Source organism: Taudactylus pleione, unplaced genomic scaffold (assembly GCF_031769625.1).
Source record: "Taudactylus pleione unplaced genomic scaffold, aTauple2 ptg000122l, whole genome shotgun sequence".
Lineage (NCBI taxonomy): Eukaryota > Metazoa > Chordata > Amphibia > Anura > Myobatrachidae > Taudactylus > Taudactylus pleione.
This window is the reverse complement of record NW_028284524.1, coordinates 3,055,035-3,069,257: the sequence shown is the minus strand read 5'-3', so window position 1 is coordinate 3,069,257 and position 14,223 is coordinate 3,055,035. Positions and strand designations below refer to the sequence as shown.

Sequence of the window (14,223 nt, the reverse complement as noted above, 5' to 3'; positions counted from 1 at the left end):
AGGAGAGGCGAGAGCACGGGGTGAAAGAGTAGACTAAAGCGTAGGGGCTGGCAGAAGAAGCAAGAGATTTGGGTCTGGTAAGAGAGATAAGCACGTAGGATCTGGTAGAAGAAAAAGTGGGGTCTGGTTGGAGATGCCAGAGTGCGGGGTCTGGTAGAAGAGACAAGAGAGTAGAGTGTGAAAGGAGAGATTCGAGTGTAAGGTCTGGTAGGAGAGACGAGAGTGTGAGGTCTGGTTTGAGAGACGAGAGTGTGAGGTCTGGTAGGAGAGACGAGAGTGTGAGGTCTGGTAGGAGAGACGAGAGTGTGAGGTCTGGTAGGAGAGACGAAAGTGTGAGGTCTGGTAGGAGAGACGAAAGTGTGAGGTCTGGTAGGAGAGACGAGAGTGTGAGGTCTGGTAGGAGAGACGAAAGTGTGAGGTCTGGTAGGAGAGACGAAAGTGTGAGGTCTGGTAGGAGGGATTAGAGTGTGAGGGCTCCTAAGCGAGACTAGGGTTCTGGGGGCTGGCAGGAGAGGCGAGAGCATAGGGGTAACAGGGAGAACAGGTACTAACAAGATCACATGGTAAGAAATTGACTGCTATAAAGACAATAACTGTTTCTGTATTCCTGCTTAGACCCAGGGATGGATTATCCAAATCTCCCCTCGCACTTTACTAATACCAAGTGTCATTCTAGAATCAATTACTTGATGGGAAGGAATGCCATGGCCTCATGTGGATACAAAAACATGTTATAAAAAGGATCATTAAACTAACAGAAGAAAACTGCAACACAATTCCCCCCCCTGAGAGAATCCATCGCTATCCAATAGTAAGTTGTTGTATAGATTAAACAGTTAGTCACATTGGCCAAGGAGAGAGCGTTCATTGCACATTACCTGGTTCAGTGGCTGCTGATTTCTCCCTGGGGTGGGCTTTTGAGTTTTCGTTTTGGATGCTTAGTATATGATCCCCCTGTAAGTCACTCTGAGGAGAGGGGGGCACCTCCTGCTGAGTGCAGTCGACAAGCTCATTATCCCCATCACTCTGACTGTGATTTTCTTTCTCCTCCTGAATGCAGGATACGCTTGCTGCTGGGGTCTGTCTCACAGAACCTGTCCACAGAAAAATAAGCTGTCAGCCTGAGTATAAAGTAATACGGAAAGCCAAACTATGAACAGTGATGATGCCGCTGGTCATTCACACATTTGTTTTATTAACTCTTTTCACATGCTGCTAATAAATGCATTAAAAGAGCACATACAAACAAAAAATTAAAAAGTGTCACGGTTTCTACCATCGCAATCTAAACAATCTTAACAGTGCGCTTAAAATGTCAGAACACGTCACATGCCAATTCTCAGGCATTTACAGATTCCACTGAGAAAACCGTAGCACATAAAAAACGCATTACAAGTGTATCACTAAAATATACCTGAAGATTTCTTGTGCATTTTCATCCAATTTCAGTATATATGCGTGAAAGATCACTTACACTACTTAAAAACCAGTATTACACTGTAAACACTCATTTGGAGGAAATTTACAAAAGATACATCCATTGAGGTGCATATCACGCATTTCTTGGGTACGTGCATTCGTGCTAAGTATACGAGTTTCATGACACAAAACTGCATTCGCAAACACGCACCTAATTGGATTGAGCCCATAGGGTGCAAGTTTAGGTGCCAGTTTGCGCTTGCGCACAACAGAGAAATGTGAGATACAATTAGAAATGCCAATAAGCGCTAATTGCTGCGAGGTTGTTCAACTTTTCTACAAATGTCTGGAAAGTAATTTTTCAGTGTTCTTATGCGAGTTTGTAAAAATTTGGAATAAACACTTTCACCCCACATCTGCAAGTTCAAAAACCCTTCTCCCATCAATACAACACCTCCACATATCTGTCCCACATTATCAGGGGAGTGAGAAGGTTTTTATGTTGGGTGGTCGCAAAGATATCATTTATTTTGGCCTGCCTCCCCTGTCCAACTTACCTGTTGCTGGGTGGAGGTGGGGTGGTAACACAGGGGAGGAGGGGGCCAGCACCACGGAAGAAGAGGAGGGCGGTACCACCAGGGAGGAGTAAGCGGTACCACAGTGGAGCTTGAAGCAGGGGCTGCGCATTATAGCAATAGGCTGCACAGCCCCTGCACTGCACGGAGTAGGAGGTGTAATGTGCAGTCTTTTAACTTGAAAGACTGCACATTACAATGCCTCCTCCTCCATGCAGTGCATAGGGCTATAATGCACAGCCACTGACCGTGTGCTGCTCCACCGGCACCTCTGTTTTTAGGGGTGAGGGGGCAATGCACAATATTTACACTGCTGTTCCAGAGCCTATGCACAATATTTACACTGTCACATACCTGTCCCACATCATTTACACCTCCACATATCTGTCCCACATCATTTACACCTCCACATATCTGTTCCAGATCATTTACACCTCCACATGCCTGTCCCACATCATTTACACCTCTACATACCTGTCCCACATCATTTACACCTCCACATATCTGTTCCAGATCATTTACATCCCCACATACCTGTCCCACATCATTTACACCTCCACATATCTGTTCCAGATCATTTACATCCAGACATACCTGTCCCACATCATTTACCCTTTCCCATATCTATTCCAGATCATTTACACCTCTACATACCTGTCCCACATCATTTACAATTACACATACCTGCCCTATATCATTTACACTTCCACATACCTGTCCCACATCATTTACATCCCCACATACCTGTCCCACATCATCTACACCTCCATATATCTATTCCAGATCATTTACACCTCTACATACCTGTCTCACATCATTTACACCTCCACATATCTGTCCCACATCATTTACACCTCCACATATCTGTCCCACATCATTTACACCTCTACATACCTGTCCCACATCATTTACACCTCTACATACCTGTCCCACAACATTTACACCTCCACATATCTGTCCCACATCATTTACACTTCCACATATCTGTTCCAGATCATTTACATCCCCACATACCTGTCCCACATCATTTACACCTCCACATATCTATTCCAGATCATTTACACCTCTACATACCTGTCCCACATCATTTACACCACCACATACCTGTCCCACATCATTTATACCTCCACGTACCTGTCCTACATAATTTACACTTCCACATACCAGCCCTATATCATTTACACCTCCACATACCTGTCCCACATCATTTACACCTCCACATATCTGTTCCAGGTCATTTGCATCCCCACATACCTGTCCCATATCATTTACACCTCTACATACCAGTCCCATTCATTTACATCCCCACATACCTGTCCCACATCATTTACACCTCCACATACCTGTCCCACATCATTTACACCTCCACATATCTGTTCCAGGTCATTTGCATCCCCACATACCTGTCCCACATCATTTACACCTCTACATACCAGTCCCATTCATTTACATCCCCACATACCTGTCCCACATCATTTACACCTCCACATACCTGTCCCACATCATTTACACCTCCACATATCTGTTCCAGGTCATTTGCATCCCCACATACCAGTCCCATATCATTTACACCTCTACATACCTGTCCCACATCATTTACACCTCCACATATCTGTCCCACATCATTTACACCTCTACATACCTGTCCCACATCATTTACACCTCTACATACCTGTCCCACATCATTTACACCTCCACATATCTGTCCCACATCATTTACACCTGCACATATCTGTTCCAGATCATTTACATCCCCACATACCTGTCCCACATCATTTACACCTCCACATATCTGTCCCACATCATTTACACCTCTACATACCTGTCCCACATCATTTACACCTCTACATACCTGTCCCACATAATTTACACCTCCACATATCTGTCCCACATCATTTACACCTGCACATATCTGTTCCAGATCATTTACATCCCCACATACCTGTCCCACATCATTTACACCTCCACATATCTGTTCCAGATCATTTACATCCAGACATACCTGTCCCACATCATTTACACCTCCACATATCTATTCCAGATCATTTACACCTCTACATACCTGTCCCACATCATTTACAATTCCACATACCTGCCCTACATTATTTACACTGTCACATACCTGTCCCACATCATTTAAACCTCCACATACCTGCCCCACATCATTTACACCTCCACATACCTGTCCCACATCATTTATACCTCCACGTACCTGTCCTACATAATTTACACTTCCACATACCAGCCCTATATCATTTACACCTCCACATACCTGTCCCACATCATTTACACCTCCACATATCTGTTCCAGGTCATTTGCATCCCCACATACCTGTCCCATATAATTTACACCTCTACATACCTGTCCCACATCATTTACACCTCCACATATCTGTTCCAGATCATTTACATCCAGACATACCTGTCCCACATCATTTACACCTCCACATATCTATTCCAGATCATTTACACCTCTACATACCTGTCCCACATCATTTACAATTCCACATACCTGCCCTACATTATTTACACTGTCACATACCTGTCCCACATCATTTAAACCTCCACATACCTGCCCCACATCATTTACACCTCCACATACCTGTCCCACATCATTTATACCTCCACGTACCTGTCCTACATAATTTACACTTCCACATACCAGCCCTATATCATTTACACCTCCACATACCTGTCCCACATCATTTACACCTCCACATATCTGTTCCAGGTCATTTGCATCCCCACATACCTGTCCCATATCATTTACACCTCTACATACCTGTCCCACATCATTTACACCTCCACATATCTGTTCCAGATCATTTACACCTCTACATACCTGTTCCACATCATTTACACCTCCACATACCTGTCCCACATCATTTACACCTCCACATCTCTGTCCCACATAATTTACACCTCCACATCTCTGTTCCAGATCATATACATCCCCACATACCTGTCCCACATAATTTACACCTCCACATACTGTATCTGTTCAAGATCATTTACATCCCCATATACCAGTCCCACATCATTCACACCTCTACATACCTGTCCCACATCATTTACACCTCCACATACCTGCCCCACAGCGTTTACACCTCCACGTACCTGTCCTACATCATTTACAATTCTACATACCTGCCCTACATTATTTACACTGTCACATACCTGTTCCACATCATTTACACCTCCACATACCTGTCCCACATCATTTATACCTCCACGTACCTGTCCTACATAATTTACACTTCCACATACCTGCCCTATATCATTTACACCTCCACATACCTGTCCCACATCATTTACACCTCCACATATCTGTTCCAGGTCATTTACATCCCCACTTACCTGTCCGATATAATTTACACCTCTACATACCTGTCCCACATCATTTACACCTCCACATATCTGTCCCACATCATTTACACCTCTACATACCAGTCCCATTCATTTACATCCCCACATACCTGTCCCACATCATTTACACCTCCACATACCTGTCCCACATCATTTACACCTCCACATATCTGTTCCAGGTCATTTGCATCCCCACATACCAGTCCCATATCATTTACACCTCTACATACCTGTCCCACATCATTTACACCTCCACATATCTGTCCCACATCATTTACACCTCTACATACCTGTCCCACATCATTTACACCTCTACATACCTGTCCCACATCATTTACACCTCCACATATCTGTCCCACATCATTTACACCTGCACATATCTGTTCCAGATCATTTACATCCCCACATACCTGTCCCACATCATTTACACCTCCACATATCTGTCCCACATCATTTACACCTCTACATACCTGTCCCACATCATTTACACCTCTACATACCTGTCCCACATCATTTACACCTCCACATATCTGTCCCACATCATTTACACCTGCACATATCTGTTCCAGATCATTTACATCCCCACATACCTGTCCCACATCATTTACACCTCCACATATCTGTTCCAGATCATTTACATCCAGACATACCTGTCCCACATCATTTACACCTCCACATATCTATTCCAGATCATTTACACCTCTACATACCTGTCCCACATCATTTACAATTCCACATACCTGCCCTACATTATTTACACTGTCACATACCTGTCCCACATCATTTAAACCTCCACATACCTGCCCCACATCATTTACACCTCCACATACCTGTCCCACATCATTTATACCTCCACGTACCTGTCCTACATAATTTACACTTCCACATACCAGCCCTATATCATTTACACCTCCACATACCTGTCCCACATCATTTACACCTCCACATATCTGTTCCAGGTCATTTGCATCCCCACATACCTGTCCCATATAATTTACACCTCTACATACCTGTCCCACATCATTTACACCTCCACATATCTGTTCCAGATCATTTACATCCAGACATACCTGTCCCACATCATTTACACCTCCACATATCTATTCCAGATCATTTACACCTCTACATACCTGTCCCACATCATTTACAATTCCACATACCTGCCCTACATTATTTACACTGTCACATACCTGTCCCACATCATTTAAACCTCCACATACCTGCCCCACATCATTTACACCTCCACATACCTGTCCCACATCATTTATACCTCCACGTACCTGTCCTACATAATTTACACTTCCACATACCAGCCCTATATCATTTACACCTCCACATACCTGTCCCACATCATTTACACCTCCACATATCTGTTCCAGGTCATTTGCATCCCCACATACCTGTCCCATATAATTTACACCTCTACATACCTGTCCCACATCATTTACACCTCCACATATCTGTTCCAGATCATTTACACCTCTACATACCTGTCCCACATCATTTACACCTCCACATACCTGTCCCACATAATTTACACCTCCACATATATATTCCAGATCATTTACACCTCCACATGCCTGTCCCACATCATTTACACCTCTACATACCTGTCCCACATCATTTACACCTCCACATATCTGTTCCAGATCATTTACATCCCCACATACCTGTCCCACATCACTTACACCTCCACATATCTGTTCCAGATCATTTACATCCAGACATACCTGTCCCACATCATTTACCCTTCCACATATATATTCCAGATCATTTACACCTCCACATGCCTGTCCCACATCATTTACATCCCCACATACCTGTCCCACATCATCTACACCTCCATATATCTATTCCAGATCATTTACACCTCTACATACCTGTCCCACATCATTTACACCTCCACATATCTGTCCCACATAATTTACACCTCTACATACCTGTCCCACATCATTTACACCTCCACATATCTGTCCCACATCATTTACACCTCCACATATCTGTTCCAGATCATTTACATCCCCACATACCTGTCCCACATCATTTACACCTCCACATATCTGTTCCAGATCATTTACATCCAGACATACCTGTCCCACATCATTTACACCTCCACATATCTATTCCAGATCATTTACACCTCTACATACCTGTCCCACATCATTTACACCTCCACATACCTGTCCCACATCATTTATACCTCCACGTACCTGTCCTACATAATTTACACTTCCACATATCTGTTCCAGGTCATTTGCATCCCCACATACCTGTCCCATATCATTTACACCTCTACATACCTGTCCCACATCATTTACACCTCCACATATCTGTTCCAGATCATTTACACCTCTACATACCTGTCCCACATCATTTACACCTCCATATATCTATTCCAGATAATTTACACCTCTACATACCTGTCCCACATCATTTACACCTCCACATATCTGTCCCACATAATTTACACCTCCACATCTCTGTTCCAGATCATTTACATCCCCACATACCTGTCCCACATAATTTACACCTCCACATACTGTATCTGTTCAAGATCATTTACATCCCCATATACCAGTCCCACATCATTCACACCTCTACATACCTGTCCCACATCATTTACACCTCCACATACCTGCCCCACAGCGTTTACACCTCCACGTACCTGTCCTACATCATTTACAATTCTACATACCTGCCCTACATTATTTACACTGTCACATACCTGTTCCACATCATTTACACCACCACATACCTGTCCCACATCATTTACACCTCCACGGACCTGTCCTACATAATTTACACTTCCACATACCTGCCCTATATCATTTACACCTCCACATACCTGTCCCACATCATTTACACCTCCACATATCTGTTCCAGATCATTTACATCCCCACTTACCTGTCCGATATAATTTATACCTCTAGAAACGTGTCCGATATAATTTACACCTCCACATATCTGTCCCACATCATTTACACCTCTACATACCAGTCCCATTCATTTACATCCCCACATACCTGTCCCACATCATTTACACCTTCACATACCTGTCCCACATCATTTACACCTCCACATATCTGTTCCAGGTCATTTGCACCTCTACATACCTGTCCCACATCATTTACACCTCTACATACCTGTCCCACATCATTTACACCTCCACATATCTGTCCAACATCATTTACACCTCCAGATATCTATTCCAGATCATTTACATCCCCACATACCTGCCCCACATCATTTACACCTCCACATATCTGTTCCAGATCATTTACATCCAGACATACCTGTCCCACATCATTTACCCTTCCACATACCTGTCCCACATCATTTATACCTCCACGTACCTGTCCTACATAATTTACACTTCCACATACCAGCCCTATATCATTTACACCTCCACATACCTGTCCCACATCATTTACACCTCCACATATCTGTTCCAGGTCATTTGCATCCCCACATACCTGTCCCATATAATTTACACCTCTACATACCTGTCCCACATCATTTACACCTCCACATATCTGTTCCAGATCATTTACACCTCTACATACCTGTCCCACATCATTTACACCTCCACATACCTGTCCCACATAATTTACACCTCCACATATATATTCCAGATCATTTACACCTCCACATGCCTGTCCCACATCATTTACACCTCTACATACCTGTCCCACATCATTTACACCTCCACATATCTGTTCCAGATCATTTACATCCCCACATACCTGTCCCACATCACTTACACCTCCACATATCTGTTCCAGATCATTTACATCCAGACATACCTGTCCCACATCATTTACCCTTCCACATATATATTCCAGATCATTTACACCTCCACATGCCTGTCCCACATCATTTACATCCCCACATACCTGTCCCACATCATCTACACCTCCATATATCTATTCCAGATCATTTACACCTCTACATACCTGTCCCACATCATTTACACCTCCACATATCTGTCCCACATAATTTACACCTCTACATACCTGTCCCACATCATTTACACCTCCACATATCTGTCCCACATCATTTACACCTCCACATATCTGTTCCAGATCATTTACATCCCCACATACCTGTCCCACATCATTTACACCTCCACATATCTGTTCCAGATCATTTACATCCAGACATACCTGTCCCACATCATTTACACCTCCACATATCTATTCCAGATCATTTACACCTCTACATACCTGTCCCACATCATTTACACCTCCACATACCTGTCCCACATCATTTATACCTCCACGTACCTGTCCTACATAATTTACACTTCCACATATCTGTTCCAGGTCATTTGCATCCCCACATACCTGTCCCATATCATTTACACCTCTACATACCTGTCCCACATCATTTACACCTCCACATATCTGTTCCAGATCATTTACACCTCTACATACCTGTCCCACATCATTTACACCTCCATATATCTATTCCAGATAATTTACACCTCTACATACCTGTCCCACATCATTTACACCTCCACATATCTGTCCCACATAATTTACACCTCCACATCTCTGTTCCAGATCATTTACATCCCCACATACCTGTCCCACATAATTTACACCTCCACATACTGTATCTGTTCAAGATCATTTACATCCCCATATACCAGTCCCACATCATTCACACCTCTACATACCTGTCCCACATCATTTACACCTCCACATACCTGCCCCACAGCGTTTACACCTCCACGTACCTGTCCTACATCATTTACAATTCTACATACCTGCCCTACATTATTTACACTGTCACATACCTGTTCCACATCATTTACACCACCACATACCTGTCCCACATCATTTACACCTCCACGGACCTGTCCTACATAATTTACACTTCCACATACCTGCCCTACATCATTTACACCTCCACATACCTGTCCCACATCATTTACACCTCCACATATCTGTTCCAGATCATTTACATCCCCACTTACCTGTCCGATATAATTTACACCTCTAGAAACGTGTCCGATATAATTTACACCTCCACATATCTGTCCCACATCATTTACACCTCTACATACCAGTCCCATTCATTTACATCCCCACATACCTGTCCCACATCATTTACACCTTCACATACCTGTCCCACATCATTTACACCTCCACATATCTGTTCCAGGTCATTTGCACCTCTACATACCTGTCCCACATCATTTACACCTCTACATACCTGTCCCACATCATTTACACCTCCACATATCTGTCCAACATCATTTACACCTCCAGATATCTATTCCAGATCATTTACATCCCCACATACCTGCCCCACATCATTTACACCTCCATATATCTGTTCCAGATCATTTACATCCAGACATACCTGTCCCACATCATTTACCCTTCCACATATCTATTCCAGATCATTTACACCTCTACATACCTGTCCCACATCATTTACAATTCCACATACCTGCCCTATATCATTTACACTTCCACATACCTGTCCCACATCATTTACATCCCCACATACCTGTCCCACATCATCTACACCTCCATATATCTATTCCAGATCATTTACACCTCCACGTACCTGTCCCACATCATTTACACCTCCACATATCTGTCCCACATCATTTACACCTCTACATACCTGTCCCACATCATTTACACCTCTACATACCTGTCCCACATCATTTACACCTCCACATATCTGTCCCACATCATTTACACCTCCACATATCTGTTCCAGATCATTTACATCCCCACATACCTGTCCCACATCATTTACACCTCCACATATCTGTTCCAGATCATTTACATCCAGACATACCTGTCCCACATCATTTACACCTCCACATATCTATTCCAGATCATTTACACCTCTACATACCTGTCCCACATTATTTACAATTCCACATATCTGTCCCACATAATTTACACCTCCACATCTCTGTTCCAGATCATTTACATCCCCACATACCTGTCCCACATAATTTACACCTCCACATACTGTATCTGTTCAAGATCATTTACATCCCCATATACCAGTCCCACATCATTCACACCTCTACATACCTGTCCCACATCATTTACACCTCCACATACCTGCCCCACATCGTTTACACCTCCACGTACCTGTCCTACATCATTTACAATTCTACATACCTGCCCTACATTATTTACACTGTCACATACCTGTCCCACATCATTTACACCTCCACATACCTGTCCCACATCATTTATACCTCCATGTACCTGTCCTACATAATTTACACTTCCACATACCAGCCCTATATCATTTACACCTACACATACCTGTCCCACATCACTTACACCTCCACATATCTGTTCCAGGTCATTTGCATCCCCACATACCTGTCCCATATAATTTACACCTCTACATACCTGTCCCACATCATTTACACCTCCACATATCTGTTCCAGATCATTTACACCTCTACATACCTGTCCCACATCATTTACACCTCCACATACCTGTCCCACATAATTTACACCTCCACATATATATTCCAGATCATTTACACCTCCACATGCCTGTCCCACATCATTTACACCTCTACATACCTGTCCCACATCATTTACACCTCCACATATCTGTTCCAGATCATTTACATCCCCACATACCTGTCCCACATCACTTACACCTCCACATATCTGTTCCAGATCATTTACATCCAGACATACCTGTCCCACATCATTTACCCTTCCACATATATATTCCAGATCATTTACACCTCCACATGCCTGTCCCACATCATTTACATCCCCACATACCTGTCCCACATCATCTACACCTCCATATATCTATTCCAGATCATTTACACCTCTACATACCTGTCCCACATCATTTACACCTCCACATATCTGTCCCACATAATTTACACCTCTACATACCTTTCCCACATCATTTACACCTCCACATATCTGTCCCACATCATTTACACCTCCACATATCTGTTCCAGATCATTTACCTCCCCACATACCTGTCCCACATCATTTACACCTCCACATATCTGTTCCAGATCATTTACATCCAGACATACCTGTCCCACATCATTTACACCTCCACATATCTATTCCAGATCATTTACACCTCTACATACCTGTCCCACATCATTTACACCTCCACATACCTGTCCCACATCATTTATACCTCCACGTACCTGTCCTACATAATTTACACTTCCACATATCTGTTCCAGGTCATTTGCATCCCCACATACCTGTCCCATATCATTTACACCTCTACATACCTGTCCCACATCATTTACACCTCCACATATCTGTTCCAGATCATTTACACCTCTACATACCTGTCCCACATCATTTACACCTCCATATATCTATTCCAGATAATTTACACCTCTACATACCTGTCCCACATCATTTACACCTCCACATATCTGTCCCACATAATTTACACCTCCACATCTCTGTTCCAGATCATTTACATCCCCACATACCTGTCCCACATAATTTACACCTCCACATACTGTATCTGTTCAAGATCATTTACATCCCCATATACCAGTCCCACATCATTCACACCTCTACATACCTGTCCCACATCATTTACACCTCCACATACCTGCCCCACAGCGTTTACACCTCCACGTACCTGTCCTACATCATTTACAATTCTACATACCTGCCCTACATTATTTACACTGTCACATACCTGTTCCACATCATTTACACCACCACATACCTGTCCCACATCATTTACACCTCCACGGACCTGTCCTACATAATTTACACTTCCACATACCTGCCCTATATCATTTACACCTCCACATACCTGTCCCATATCATTTACACCTCCACATATCTGTTCCAGATCATTTACATCCCCACTTACCTGTCCGATATAATTTACACCTCTAGAAACGTGTCCGATATAATTTACACCTCCACATATCTGTCCCACATCATTTACACCTCTACATACCAGTCCCATTCATTTACATCCCCACATACCTGTCCCACATCATTTACACCTTCACATACCTGTCCCACATCATTTACACCTCCACATATCTGTTCCAGGTCATTTGCACCTCTACATACCTGTCCCACATCATTTACACCTCTACATACCTGTCCCACATCATTTACACCTCCACATATCTGTCCAACATCATTTACACCTCCAGATATCTATTCCAGATCATTTACATCCCCACATACCTGCCCCACATCATTTACACCTCCACATATCTGTTCCAGATCATTTACATCCAGACATACCTGTCCCACATCATTTACCCTTCCACATATCTATTCCAGATCATTTACACCTCTACATACCTGTCCCACATCATTTACAATTCCACATACCTGCCCTATATCATTTACACTTCCACATACCTGTCCCACATCATTTACATCCCCACATACCTGTCCCACATCATCTACACCTCCATATATCTATTCCAGATCATTTACACCTCCACGTACCTGTCCCACATCATTTACACCTCCACATATCTGTCCCACATCATTTACACCTCTACATACCTGTCCCACATCATTTACACCTCTACATACCTGTCCCACATCATTTACACCTCCACATATCTGTCCCACATCATTTACACCTCCACATATCTGTTCCAGATCATTTACATCCCCACATACCTGTCCCACATCATTTACACCTCCACATATCTGTTCCAGATCATTTACATCCAGACATACCTGTCCCACATCATTTACACCTCCACATATCTATTCCAGATCATTTACACCTCTACATACCTGTCCCACATTATTTACAATTCCACATATCTGTCCCACATAATTTACACCTCCACATCTCTGTTCCAGATCATTTACATCCCCACATACCTGTCC

The 14,223-nt window shown here is 43.1% G+C and overlaps 1 protein-coding gene across 3 annotated transcripts in view; it reads right to left on the bottom strand.

Moving 5' to 3' along the window:
• ZRANB3 (zinc finger RANBP2-type containing 3) overlaps window positions 1-14,223 on the bottom strand; it is a 413,977-nt gene that overhangs the window by 44,036 nt on the left and 355,718 nt on the right. For all 3 annotated transcript variants that reach the window (XM_088472267.1, XM_088472268.1, XM_088472269.1), the window contains one exon: window positions 879-1,094. In XM_088472267.1, coding sequence (XP_088328393.1) covers window positions 879-1,094 — 216 coding nt within the window. The remainder of the gene's footprint in view (window positions 1-878; window positions 1,095-14,223) is intronic.